This window comes from Acyrthosiphon pisum, chromosome A1, assembly GCF_005508785.2.
Source record: "Acyrthosiphon pisum isolate AL4f chromosome A1, pea_aphid_22Mar2018_4r6ur, whole genome shotgun sequence".
NCBI lineage: Eukaryota > Metazoa > Arthropoda > Insecta > Hemiptera > Aphididae > Acyrthosiphon > Acyrthosiphon pisum.
In genome coordinates this window covers 51,450,941-51,467,188 of record NC_042494.1, presented here as the reverse complement: position 1 = coordinate 51,467,188, position 16,248 = coordinate 51,450,941, and the positions used below count along the sequence as shown (strand labels likewise).

The 16,248-nt window shown below is 29.9% G+C and overlaps 1 protein-coding gene across 1 annotated transcript in view; it reads right to left on the bottom strand.

The window, feature by feature from the left end:
• Window positions 1-5,288, bottom strand: part of LOC100163370 (major facilitator superfamily domain-containing protein 6) — a 13,783-nt gene extending 8,495 nt beyond the window's left edge. Inside the window, exon 1 of the mRNA XM_001950210.5 lies at window positions 4,721-5,288. Coding sequence (XP_001950245.2) covers window positions 4,721-5,094 — 374 coding nt within the window. The 5' untranslated portion in view covers window positions 5,095-5,288. The remainder of the gene's footprint in view (window positions 1-4,720) is intronic.
• Between the last annotated feature and the right edge of the window lie 10,960 nt (window positions 5,289-16,248).

Sequence of the window (16,248 nt, the reverse complement as noted above, 5' to 3'; positions counted from 1 at the left end):
AAAGCGATGCCAATAACAACATTTTCCCCTTGCGCCATCTAACGAAAAAGAATCACAAGATCGTATACAAGCCCGGATTGAGGGGGGGGGCAGGAGGGGCCATGGCCCCCGGGCCTCGATACTTAGAATTTATTTAGGGGCCTCTAATTTGTCCATTACTTTTTTCGTTATAGGCTATGTACACTAAATAAATCATCTAAAAAAAATCAATGATTATTTAGCTAGGAAAAAAGCTTGTAAATTATAATTTATAAATAAAGTGATACATTATTCATTATTTATTACTATATACCTAATATCTATATATTATATTTATTATATCAGGTACCTAATATTGAATAATATATAATACGTTCCAGGGTGAAGTGACCGGCCAACGTCATATAAAACTATGAAAGTATACCAAAAATGATGAATAAATACCCTTTAAAGATTGAATTTAACTTTTTTATTTTTTTAGTTATGGGCAATTAATTTTTTTTATCAAAACCATGCATATCACGCATTTGTTTATGTATCTTCAAAACTTTTTAACATTTTGACATAATTTTATTTTTATTTGACTTCACTCCGGAACACATTATAATATACATTAATTTTTTTTTTTCGTACGGGGGCCTCATTTAAAATGTTGGCCCCTGGGCCTCAAAATGCCTTAATCCGGGCTTGATCGTATAAGTACCTAATTACTATTAAAATACTATATTATATCATAAATATGTATTATTAATCGTATCACTTTACGAACCAAACGTTTCATTGACGAAGAGTTTAATAGTAATCAAATAATTTTCACAAACTAATTTCTACAGTTTAGGTGCATAGGTTTATTATTGTACCAAATATTACCTATATCGTATATTTATTAATGATGTAAAAAAAAATAGAAAACTATTTCATCATGAGACTATATTATACGTATAACAAACGTGGTTAGCGTGAAAAATGATGTCTACCGGTTTCGAGTTGATTTGTACTCATTCACATCATTATATTATTGGTATACAAGCTTTTGCAACTTGAAACCATTGCATGTCTGTTACAATCAAAATTACATGGCTGTATTTTAAAACAAAATTGTGTGGTCTTGATAAATGTTATCAGATTTACCGTTGCTAAAAGGTCTGGGCCATCAGATACTGCTGAGTTCACCGTGGTTACGTTAAGTGTATTTTTGTTTTTACATTAATATGCTAAAATATAGCAATAGTGAGATTGATAACGTATTTTTGCTTCTTGTATCCGGCTTTAATTTTTTTAGTAAGTAAATTTCTAAACTATAATAAAACAGATGCTAATTTTTTTATAATATAATATAATATATTTATGGAATCAGTAATAAATCAGTAATATAATTTAATTCATCATTTCGTGACACGTATTATACGAATAGTAAACAATTTAGTACGTTTGTATTATTTAAATCGTGTAGGTATTGTTGAAAAAATTAAACTCTAATACACCCCGTTGATATGAATTATGAATGCATCGTTACTCGAAAATATGTATCTAAATCGATTTTCTGTCAAACTATATAAGAATATAGATTCCTGTATGTAAAATTAAATGTTAACTTCAGTAGGCACGAATATATAAGTAGTATACTAATATAAAATATTATATATTATCACATACCTAATGTATACTTATTTGGCTATTTACTACTAATATTTGTACTTCCATTTTATGATGTATTTTTTAATCAAAACTTAGTTTGTAAATATTTATTTTAAATCACTATAAGAACACGGTGGTTACTATTTAAAACGATAGTTCGATTGAAGTTTTCATTAAAGTAGATCAATTTTTAGTGTGTATAGGAAATGCGTTAGTGCGTTATTCAGTTTTAATCAAGGAAGAGTTGCTGCATACCTCGGAGCATTATCATTTATCACTCATAACTATTTCAGCGTTACAATATTATATAATATACTACTCGTATAATCAATATTGTAAACTTATAATAAAATAATAAAAAAATTATGTGAATGATTTAAAATATATTTTCTTTTTATGACAAAAGCATTAAGTGAGTAATACGTATATAATACATATATTTAATTACTGTATTTTAATTAAAACTTTTCATTGGGTCGAAATTAGTTGATAAATGTAAGAACTAACAGGTTTAAATGATATCTTATATGTACATATAGATATATCTATAATATCGACAAATATACACTATTAGTTCAGTGCTTGAAAAAAGTGGAGCAAGGGGGGAGTGAGGCGAATCTCCTTTTATTTTTAAAAAATGATTTATGTGTGACTTATAATTATCAATAAGACATTTAAATATTCAAATATTCAAATACGTACATTTTTGTTATACTTTTGCATACCTCTTCTTATTTTTTTCTATTTCAAGCAATGACTATTATACATATTTACATCAAATCATTTTATCGTAATACCCATCCAAAACTACAGACTGCACTAAGACATCAAGATTTTTGAATCTTGATATTAATTTATTTTATCAGTGACATACGTAGATGGTTTTACAAAATAGGGCATGTTCCATTTCCACCAAAACTTTAAATTACCATTTCTGCCATCGCCCGTTTCCGTCAATTTAAAAAAGGTTTGATTCTCGTTTCCGCCAATCTACCTGTTATGGTAATATTATTAAAATATATTCTATATATTTGGATTATTATCCAAATTGTTTTTAAGGTATATTAATTAAGTTTTAACTTAGAACAATTTTACATGGTTTATATGACAACGTTAAATATTGAAAAAATATAATAATAACTAATAACTCAAATAAAAAATACATAATATTTGGCAAAGTTTTTATAAATATAATAATAAATTAAAAGTAATTTATTCATTAATACATAATATTATTGTCTCATGGTTTCTATAAATATAATACCTAATTAAAATAATTAAAAGTTACAATATTAAGAGCTATGAGGCAATATTATATGTATTTATGAATAAATGACTTTTGGTTTATTATTATATTTATTAGAAACGTGACAAATTACTATATTTTATTTATTTGAGTTATTAATAATTATTATATTTTTGAATATCCAACATTGCCATACAAACCATGTACAATTATTTTACGTTAAAACTTAAATATACTTTAAAATGAATATGGATAATACTTCAATAATATGGGATGTATAATATACATATATATATATATTATAATAGTATTATCAAAGTAGGTACGTAGATTGGTAGAAACGGGAATCAAACCTTTTTTAAATTGTTGGAAGCGGGCGATGGTGGAGACGGTCATATCAAATTTTTGCGTAAACGGGTAATTCCGATGCAATACAAATAAACCTATACGAATTTTTCCCATACTTCGATAATAAATTATTCCAATCGTATCGTAGTTAAGATGAATATGTATGTACATTATTATTAGGTACTAATTTTGAGCCTATGATAATCTAATTGCTTTCAGCTATATTATGGTGATTGCTGATGCCTGATTATACAATAAGGCTAATAAACATAACCAGTAACCACTGAACTGTTAAATATTCAAAATTGTCTCTGTTCGGCCTAACACTAAGCGAAACAGGTGTAACAGTGCATTTGAGAGTGATTTTAGAACCTAATCGGTCGTTTGATAATAAAATATTTAGTATTACAACGTAAAACTTTCAGCAATAACGATGTTTGAACAGATTATTGGTGGATGTCGTTAAGTTTAAAAATATATCAATAGGTATATAAATTGAAATAATAAATGTACCTGTTAGTTAAAATAAACTAAACCGTGCAGCTCATTCAATTCCTTGGTAAATCGTTTCTATACTATAACATTGTACCTTATATGGTACCTACTACCTAATCAATTTCAATCAAACACATTATTCGTTTCCAAAACGATAATATTCGATTGCATTTCGATTACACATTAATATAATAATATAACATTGTACACGTACTGAACATATATAACCGTGAACAAAACCGGGCTGATGTGCTCGTTAACCCAATTTAGATTATATCATAGTATAGCGTGTCCAAATAGTTATTTAAATACACTCGAATGAGTTAAGCTTGATGGGATCGATGATTGAAATAAATCCGAAAACTTTCCGTCGGACGGTGAAAAATAATATCGTATCGATCTCCCACTACCTCACACCGTGTGAGGTTTTAATTTAGAAACCCTTTTATAAATCACCGATCTCCACCAACGCAGATCGACCTTGAATCTCCGATATACATAACAGGAATTTTATCATAATAATAACGTAGGCATTACATACACTTGTTGGATAGCGTTGTCAAATTATGTCATGTTGATGAAAAGATTCAGGACGTCTAGGAGATGAGTTCCGGAATCGGAAGGGTCGGGTAAATCGTCTCGGAGTTTCGATGTCTACGCGAGTACCAGATGTGTGGTAGTGAGGGTGTATGTGGGTCGGGAAACGCACTCGGTCGCGGGTCGACTGCGGGGAGGAACGGGTAAAAAATCGATCAGAGCCATTTCCACACTTAACTGTGACGGCGGCGGCCAAACACGCGCCGCATCACAATGCGTAAAAAATATAAATGAAATATAATTATTATTTTGGGAATTATGGGAAAAAGTTATTGCTTTTATAACATTGGTATACTGTGAATAGGTCAATGAGATGACGGTACCCAATTAAAGTAAAACATAAGATCGCAATAGGAAATTTCAAAACAATATTTCGTAAGTACTATAATATTGGGGTCGCGCCTTTATTATTATTACCTGTCAGCCAGACCTCCCCAGAACGGGGCGGCCAGAAACTCGACGAAAGGCCGAGACCCGATGAGCAGACCACACTGGCTGGGATTCATGCCCATCTGTTTGAAGTAGACGCCCATCAATGGGAACAAGGACCCGAACGCCGAGTAGAAGAAGAAGTAGAACGTCTTGACTGTCAGGAGCTCCTGGTCAACGGACCCAAAGATCAGTTCGATGATGTCTGACTTGCCTCGTATCCTGTTGGTCGAGTCCTTGGGCTGAGGATAGTGTTCCGGGTCCACCTCTCCTAGCGCCTCGGGGTCAACGCGAGGCCGTACACCGGCCGCGGCCAGCGCGGGCCCTCTGGCCTCGCGAGGCACCTCATACTGCGACGCCATGGCACCAGCAGTATGACGTCAACTTTTATCACTGACCTAGTAACCGACTGACTGACTATGACGGACAAACCGGCCGATGACACGAATTCCCTAATATACCGACGACTACGACAACGGTGCACACTGCCTAACCGTGGATGACAACGGGACGCGCGTTACCTGACCCTCGACTACGTCGTGTGTGGTGGCAGAGGGGACGCCGCGTGACGCGCTGCACTCGCCGAGGGGGTCGGCCGCGGAAAATCGGTGCGCGCGCGCCCACACGCCAGTGCGACCCTCACCAGCAGGCTGAAAAGCGCCAACGACACGATAAAAATCAACGAATACTGAAGACGATAACCAACCGAAAGGAATAAAATTTAAATATACCTATACGCATGCTGCAGTCATACGCCTAACGAGTGTCAATGTGAACAAATTAAATAAATGTCGTTTCATCAGTTTATAATAAATTGTGGAGCATTCGATTGTGTTCGAACATGCTTAGGTATATGAACAAAAACAGTATAATAATATCGGACCTCACCCGCGGGTTCACCTGCCGATGATTATATTTTTATCTCAACCTGAACTGGAAAAACTGCCGATTCGGTTATAATGTTTTGATATTTTATTGTTTTATATTTAAATAATATTTTACCACGCTTATGGATGTAAAGATAAGATATTATGTCCACCAAATAAATACAAACAAACTACCTACTCACAATTTTAAACAAACATGTAGAGGGAAAAAATCTTATTTTTATATTGAATCGTTACAAAAAAAATTAAACAAAACGTAGAACGTAAAACACGTTGTATTTTAAATAAATTAATAAATATAAAATATAAAGTGAACCGTTTCGTGTTTATGATTTAACTTGAAAAACCACTCCTGGAATAATGTCGAATAACTACAGAAATGCAATGATTTTAATTTGCAATGTATAAATAATACGTTCATTCATTTCATATTCATAACATAATTATTCACCTTACATATTACATATTATATTATATACCTATATACTCATTTATTCGTTTAGTAAAATTGTTTTTTTCGTACTCGTTATGCGATGATGTCACAATAAGGATAATATAATTGTAGCCTAGGTACACCATATTTTCCATGCCTATCATGTACCTGCTATAGTCACGCAATGTCCATGGCAGTAATTATAAAATACACAAATAATGGAAGACTGCAAAAGTATCGAAATTAAAAAAAATAAACAATATTGGAATACTGTAAAAAATTTAAACCGAAATCTCCCTGGAACCCTTAATTAAATATTTTATTAACGAAACCAATATACTTATTACATACATACCTAAAGTTGTATAAAGATATCCTTACGTGTCAATAACTTTGACCGTTTTAGTTTATTTTGGTTTAATTGAGTTATGCGTACCTAGGAATTATATTATAACTGCAGGTTAAAATCGGTACCACTTATGAAATGATACAGACATTTTTAATTTTGAAGAACCAAAATCTACAATTTTGTTATTTTTAAGAACTATATGAAATTCGCCGAACCAAATTATACATAAAGGTTCCACCTGATATATATAATATTACGGTGCTACCTAAGCGGTAGTTTCAAGATCGATTTATCATTACGATTTTATGCGATCTCGTCGAAACGAAAAATAAATTTGGTAATTCGACACTATAATGTAATAATAATATACTTTTATAATTTATGAATCATATAATGATGACAAAATAAACATGGTGCGTATAAATTACATTATTGCCTATAATTATATCATATTAAATAATATACCTAGGTAGGTATATGGTATGTGGTATCTGTCCGAGACTCGCGAATTTGTTTTTCAAAACTATTTATTCGGAACCCACGTCGTCAAGTACCTACCTATATACATAATACAGCTGTGGACGTTAGCGAATTTTTAACAAGTATATAATAACGGTCGACAGAGGCGTATACTTACGATAAATACCGTACACGCCCAAGAAAATTATCCGGCGCTGGTGTTTCGTGTGCGTTGGCCTAGTGTGTCACCACGACGGGCCTGCAGATCGATTCGCACGAGGTTTAGTTTTTTCGGCCGCACCCGCTGCCGCCAAAACATTAATACGCCATCATTATTCGTTCAATGGACGCGTACCTATAATGTTATAAGATATTTCCGCAGTTTCCCGCGACCGTTATCGTTGACCTCAAGATATCGCAATGATATCATGGTATATTGTGTGCGTTTTAAATTGTAATAAACCCTAATTTGGCTTTATAAAGCCAAAAGACACGAGTCCATTTCTTCTGAAAATCTAACATTATAATTTATAGACTCTGATCGGATCATCGTATATTGGTTTTACAAATATACTATAAATTATAATATACACATCTAAGATTTTTTTCAATCGAATTTTTGCCTCGGTCATCACTTATTATTGGAGTAGAAATAATTATAGTTACGATTTTCTACTTTGAGTGTGTAGACTTTTGTTAGCATAATACATCTAGTTGTTACATTGGAGGGTTGGGGGCTTAAAAGTAAAAATATTCTTGAATCTTTCATAAAATTTTCCATGAATTTATATTAGCATTCTCTAAAAGCATTCTTTTTAAAATATATTTTGGTTTTTATAGACATTTGAATTTTTTTAGTATTTTTTCGACCCATGAAAGTATGACATTTTATTAGTATGAGTAAAAAATCTTGAAAATTAATAAAAGGTTTCTCATAAATTGTTCTTCCCGTAATCAAAAAATAAAAAACATCGAAAAGACATCGACGTCATCTTTTTATAAGTTTTTAAACAGTTCAAATTCTTACAACATTTGTTAAAACCACGGAAACCACGAAAATAACACACAATTATTAATTTTACAATATTGTGTCTGTGGCCATTTTTTGAAACAGAAAAAATGATATGATTTCAACTAAGAGGCTGGTAGCAAATTGGACATAGTTAATTTGGTACTTTGAAGGTCTAATGTAAAATAATACTTTTCAAAATAAACAGGAATAACAAAAAAAATTAAGGAAAACGGGAATTTTTATGAAACCAGTTTTTGACCAAATAAATTTTATAGGTTTTTTTTGTTTTAACTCAAAAGTAAATAAATATAGAAATTTGAAATTTTTAACTAAATATTCAGATTACTATTAGGTACTAGGTATGAAATAATTTTCAAAATATTTAAGCTCTTTTTGTGCTAATTAAATATAGGTATTTTAATGATGTGTGTTTTTTTTTATGTCTGTCATTACCTTTTAGGATAGTAAAAATGCTTGAATTTTTTTCAACAATATCTTTTCTGATAGGAAAGTGAATCTAGTTGGTACTTTGGGGAGGTCAAAAGAAAAATTTCTCAGTTGTTTTCAAAAGCGCCATGAAAAACAAAAGAAAAATTAAGGAAAAAAGGGAATTTTTATGCAAAATCTGTTTTTGGATAAATCGATTTTGGTTTTTGTGCAACTCTTAAACAAATGACATGCGTACCTATACATTAAAATTTGACTAAATGTTTATATTAGCATTTTCTAAACACCATAACATTTTCCAAATATGTTGATTTGTTTTGAGCTGTTTACGGACATTTTCGGTTTCCATTTTTTTTTTAGTTTTTTTTCTATAAATATCAATAAAATGTTATTTGTTGGCTAAAAAAGCTTGAAATTTTATAGAAGGCTCCTAGTATATTGTTTCAAAGGCATATGAAAAAAATCAAAAATCCGTAGTAACATTTTTTTTTTTATAAGCATTTAAAGTTCAAATATTGACAAAACACGTAAAAATTACGAAAATTCGCAAATTATTTTGAGTTAGAAATTCATAAAAAATTTTCTTTTTTAAATCTAAGATTTGAAAATGTAATACAAGACTCCTTATAAATTTGTCTACCTTTATCCAAAAAAAAAATGTCTACAAGAAAGTCAAATTAAATTTTTATGAGCGTTTGAAATTCATGTTTTTACAATATTTGATATTCACTCGATTTCTCACGTGACGATTTTCTTATTTTATTGTAATTAAAAAACGAATTACTGTAGATACTTGAATATTTCACTGAATGTTTATATTAGCATTTTCTATATACCATAGAATTTTGAAAATAATTTGACTCTTTTTGAGCTTTTTACTGACATTGTCAATTTTCAATTTTTTTAGTTTTTTTTTCTATGAATATCAATAAAATGTTACTTGTTGGGTAAAAAAGCGTGAAAATTTAATGCAAAGCTCCTGATATATTGTCACAATAGCAGTTGAAAAATATTAAAAATACATAGGTAGGTAATACATTTTTTTTTATAAGCATTTAAAGTTTGAATTTTGACTTAAATTTTCTTTGATTTTTAATTTAAAATTAAATAATTATTTTGTAATTAAAAATGTATAAAATGTTCAACTTTTATAGCTAAGGATTGAAAATTTAAAACAAGATTCCACGTAAATAGGTAATATAATATAAATTACTTTATTCACCTTAATATCATCAAATATACTTAGTAATATCATAGGCTGACTGACCGTTTTCGCTCAGAATTGTTTTTCTTATACAATGATATTATATCATTGAATTCAAATTTAACACCATCCATTACAGTGATCCACTTGTAACCTGCTATACAGCAGAGTGACATCCACTTCCCCACCTTTTTTTATTTATACCTATAAGATGCAAATTTTTGTTTTTGAGTATAATATATCATGTATTGTGTAGACCCCCCCCCTCATCCCAATACATGAGTTCCTACTACTGAATACTACCATTGATGAGAAATATTAGAAATACTGTTTGCCCCCCCCCCCAAATTCGTGCCCTGGATCCGTGCCTGCGTAAAATCCACCGTTTCAAGCTCATATACGGTGGCCTTTCCCACTCGGTTGCTCGGTGAAGTATAACATGACGACTAGTACGTTTGGACGTTGTTGTAGTTTGTTTCATCAACAATGTTTTAGAATTTCAAAAATAAGCCGACAATTTACAATTTTTCACGTAATACGTGGTACATGTCATAGATATTTTTAACATTTCACGATTTATTTACATTTAACCCACCCTTTAAAAATATATAGGCGCCTACTAAAATCGTAAAATATAATATATAATTCCACATCAAGAGAATAAATCAGGTGATCTATCAATACACTAAATTATATTATAAATTGTCTATTTTAAATCGACCGTGTCTTTAACATGTCTTCCAATCCACGCCGCCAAACATTTTACACAACCAACGTTACGTATACTTATATATATTACATATATAATAATACATGGTTAGTGATGTGGATGATATTACCATCTGCGGTGCCATTTTGGGTATCGCAGGGTGTACATTGGTAACTCTACTTTTTTTCTGCGTCTTATTGGTTATTGACCTACCATTAAATTTACAAATGCTCAGATAGCCTATGCATAAAAGTACAAATATATTATGAAACATAATGCGTATAATATAATATGTATCGAGGTAATATAATATATAGTTGCGGAATGCTTTCAAATCAAATTTATTTAATTCATCAAAATATCAAACATATAACCCTTCATACCCATGCATGCACGATGCACTATTCATATCAAATACATGTATTTACTGTGATGAGGAAAAAATGGCTCTGACGATGATAAAAAATTGACCTGTTTACATCTTGGAACCTTATTAAAAAAACAAACTCAAAATTCAAAAGGCGCCACTGGATTAATGCTGTGAGACTTGCTTATATCGATCCTATGTATCGACCAATACGGCCGTGGTTTTAAATTCACTTAAATAGATAATAATACAGACTATAATTATATCATTGAATGGATTCGATATTTTAAATGACAATATGTATTTTTAATTTCATATTCCGTAGCAGAATATTATTCGGAATTTATCGATCTATAAAAATCAAATTTCGGAAAAGTAGTTTATTAGTCATAACTTAAAAATATTTTAAGTTATAAAAAAGGTTGTTTCTTAACGTCTTGAAAAAATTTTAAGTTTTTGAAGCAGGTAATGAATGTCCTGCGTTGAATGGATCATCCAGTATTTTATTCCAAGAGCTCCATCTAATTATGTAAAAATTCAATTAATATTCAATTTACCCTTTGTTAATAATATCGGGTACCTATACAGTATATATTATATAGTCGCATTGAACCCGTTAAATATATTTTCTTTGTATTGATAATATATTATTATAAGAAATTCGGTACAACATAATAATATATTATATTTTAATTATATTATTATAGCATTTAAATAATTAATTAATATTAAAAACAATAATATACAATAGCTAACTGGGTGTCATTATGAGCTATTTCTTATTATTGATGATAATTCCAAATGACTAAACCATATTCTTAAGTATAGTTGGCTAATTTAATTAATAACTTTTCAGTTTTATAAATGTTAAAAACGAAATAATATTCTTGGGCATTGTAACAAGACTTATTCAGATTTATTGTATTTCAACTAAAGTTATAAAAATTAATTATTTATACTTACTAGCTATAGAAAAAAAATTTGAAGTAACAAAAATGTACATCAAATTTGTACTATTCAATGAACTCAATACTTAATGACACATAACTGCAAGCCGATTACTAAATCGGTAGGATGTTTCCGACACGAAAAAAAATAGAATCAAATGTACGACGACTATAAATCAGGTGAAGATGATGTTCGATACGGCTTGGTGCCGAATAAAGGACAAACGTGAGGAGAAACGTGTTTTATATTCGAAAAAACCGTTTACATTTAAAAATATATTATTCTTTCAGTATCTATGCCTTAAATTGACAAAAATCAAAATATGAATAAATTTATTTCTTGAATGAAAGTAATATTATATTCAATACACATGCTTAGTGAAAGGGAATAGTAAAGAAATTTCTATTCATCAGATATTTAAAAAAAAATTTAATGTAAGTAAGTTATATTTTATTAATTTATGTAACAACGCTTATGAAAAACAGAGCCGAGACTTCAGTGAATTCAAGCTTTATGTTTTTCTTAGAAGTAAATGGTGAATAATTATGTTAAGTAGGAATCATAATTTAAAAAAAAAAAAACTCATCACAGTAAAATCAATTTATTAATTGCTTGGTCGGAAAATAAAATAAAAATTGATGTCTTGTGACAGTTCATAAACTAATAAATAATATAGCACCTGACCATTTTAATAGGTATCTGTTTTCTTTGATCATATTACTACTATATTAGTATATAATATTTTTTAAATAAATAAATAAACAATCTATATATTTGTATACACAATAAGCTTATGTGGTAAGAGTATCACAATGACTTGACATTTTTAGTAAGAAGCCACTCATTGATAACAGTGTATATAATATAATATACATTTTGGTTCTACATAAATATATGCACTGTTTAAACCCACTTCACTCTAAGTATTTGTTTGAAAAAAAATATTTATTTCATATCTACTAGCAAGGGAAAAACTAAAACTATTGTCTCATAAGAAAACTTACAATTTATGTTGTATGTAACGTCAGTTGGCCAACTTATTATTAAAACATATTTTTAATTGATACAAAATAATGAACACTATTTATTTGCTAAAAATATTAAATTGGTGTTTTATTTTAACTGGTAACGGAAGTGTAAAATTAATTCGGAGAACATGGATGTTGAAGTGTTTTGCTTGGCGAATTTCCTTAACCACTTTAATTCTAATCGGTGCATATAATGGAAATAAATGGGTATAAATATAAATACATTTGAATAAATAGTCGCATTCTTATTTAGTATTTCTATTAGTATTTAACCAAAAAAGGTAGTAAAACATTGTTAAATTTTTATGACTCTTTGACTCTTTCTATACCTAATAGTTTTTATTCATTTATCTATTCACAATTCAAATTTCTTCATATCTGATAAGTTTTATTAGTACAAAACAAAATATATTTATATAAAGTGGGCACGCAATTAATGCATTATTAATAATATATAATATAATAATAGCAATAAAATTATATCGAACCTCATATTATGTTTTTATTATTTACTTGACATTAAATTAGATTTACATATTGTGGTAAAACATTAAAAATAATAATTTGAATTGTATATCTATTTACAGACTATAAGTAATATATTAAATATTATGGATCCTATGTCAATTTTATTAATTACAAGTGCAGAATTTATGATTTTGGGACCACTCTTCTCAATTTCATGGCGATTACACTTCGATAATGAACTATCGAATATAATTGAAACATTTACGGACACACTTGATACATTAAAAAAGTTTCACAGTGAAGTTATTCTTAAAACGACAATATTTTGGATAAGCATCGTTATTTTAGTAATGCATTTTATGGTACACGTCACATCAATAATAGGTTTTATCATCATCAACAAAGACTACAGTATATTTGATTGGGCGAGTAATTTATTTTTAATTTATAATGAGTAAAATTTAAATCATTAGATTTTAAACATTACATTATTGCTCTCAAACCACGAATTAATAATCACATTATTATTTTAGGTTATATGGTCGTACACATTCATTTATAACCGTTGCATGTATTACGAGTATATGTTTTTAATAACGTTCGTCCAAATAATCGTGTACAAATTAAACTACGAAATATCAAAGGGCATCATTCCCATTAGCGAATTGAGCATTATGTATTCTAATACTATGGAGTCCCTGGACCTCATGAACAGAATCATTGTCGGACCACCAGTGCTTATTAATATTATATTTGGATATGTATCTTTAATCATCTTTAATTTTTATAACTATGTGTTATTCAAAGACAGGTTTGTTAAAATCAATAATCAAAACAGTTTTCTTCCGATTCTATCTGTGTCGGTGACCTTATTCGACATCGTCATATTGTATTATCTATGTCAGACCACTGAAAATGAGGTTTTTATTATTTTTATTTTTAAATATAAATATTTGTAGATTGGAAAATGTCGAATTTCATTTTTACAATCATGTTTTTTTTCATTCTATATAGATAAGACGGACAACTTTGATTTTGAACAAACGATCTATAACAGCAAACGTTACACTTCGGCGAAAAGTAAATTGATATAATATATAGTCCGGGGATATCTGTTCGATATCGAATTACGAACAAAATAAGGATAACTAACCAAAAAATTTTTCTATACATTTTTCAGATTGCTTTTTTTTCATTACAAAGATTGCATGCTGACTTCCATTTTCAGCTGTGCGGATTTTATAAAATTAACTTAAGGCAACTATTTACATTATTATTTAAAACAGCAATATATCTAACCATTCAAATGCAGTTCAACATTACCACTATTTATCAAGCATTTAATAGGAATTAATATTATCAATATAATATGTTAATATAATTTAAGATTCTGAGTTAGTCTAATGGGTTTGAAATAATACTTAGGCTAGTACTCAGAGGCAGATTGGGGAGATATTTCACCCTGGAAGTACAAAACTATGCACCCACTTACTAATTTACCAAATATTACATTTTAGCCATCATTTGAGATGATATAGTGTAGTGCCCACTTTATATAAATATATTTTGTTTTGTACTAATAAAACTTATCAAATATGAAGAAATTTTAATTGTAAATAAATTAATAAAAACTATTATACAAAGAGACATAAAACTTTAACAATGTTTTAATGCTTTTTATGGTTAAATACCAATATAAATACTAAATAAGAATGCGACTATTTATTCAAATTTAATTATATTTATATTGTAGATACCCATTTATTACCATTATATACACCGATTAGAATTAAAGTGGTCAAAGCATATCACCAAGCAAAACACTTCAGCATACATGTTCTTTGAATTAATTGTACCTGTTATCTGTTACCTGTATACCATTACCTGTTAAAATGAAACACCAATTGAATATTTTTAGCAAATGCGAGTAAATAGTGTACATTATAGTATTAAATATTGAATTGGAAAATATAATTTATTCATTTTATTTATGCATAATTTATAATTTAGAACATTTAGCTCACATTAATCGGTGCCCGCATTAGGTAGAATCCACTGTATGTACTATATAGTTATAAGTTATAACTAACATTATTGAAAATATCAATTCCGAAAATAAATCTTAATGTGTGTTCGCCGCCACAGTGTTAACACGTCAAATACCCACACAATCGCTAATGGAATTTGTGATATTAAAAACCAGCTAACGCGCCGCGTAAATTCTGGACTATCCTAATCGGAATCGGAATTGGTAGGTATTATCGCCGGGTTAACGTTCAACACATTCCTTACACATATTCGGTTAAACCGGTCACAAACGTTTGGTACGACGCATTATAGGCGTTTTAGACCCAGTTACAGTTGTCACCAATCCTCCCTCGAAACAGGGGGCTCATAAACAAGAGAAAATAGCGTGGATGTTGTTGGTAACATTTTTGGCAGCTGAAAAAGATAGTTAAACATGAGTATCGTATAGGTAACGCCCGGTGAAATCGTGGCGCTGGTGACCAGAAACGTCGTGTTAGCTGGTGTCGTCACTCGTCAATATTATCCTGTTCAGCGACACGGTAGTGTCACGACTCACGAGCTAAGTAAAAAAAAGCCTTAGTGATCACTCACACGTGAGTAACTAGTTAACCAGTTGTGTTCCATTGAATAACATAGTTAGTGACTAAACGTACACTGGTTAGTGATTTGCGTCAGTAATTAGTTTCTAATGAATAACTCCGTGTGTAGACGGCCTTAAGCAAAAAAAGTGCGATCACTGGATGGTTTCTTCCCTCACCATATTCTTGTTTTTTTTTTAAATTGTGGTAACACATATTCTTATTATGCCTTTGTGTATAGATTGTATATTCTCTAATAAAAAATTTAAAAAATACAGATACAGCGCGACGGTGGTGGCGCGAAGCTAAGTAAAAAAAATAGCGGAGTAGCCACTAACGTATATTAACAGGAAACTGAGTTTTAACATTGAAAAATCGTCCTAATATATGTCAATCCTTTGTAAACCTCTACAGGGCAAACGGCTGAACATATAAAGTCGTACAAGGTATCAATCGATCAGAAATATTGTGCAGATGGGAACAGAGGAACTCGCTAGCAGATTGGTTGGATCTTAGATAGTTTATAAGTTATAAGCAAAAATGTTCAAGTACTTTTAAGACCGATTTTGCGTACGGAACAGTGGGGATGGGATAAGTGG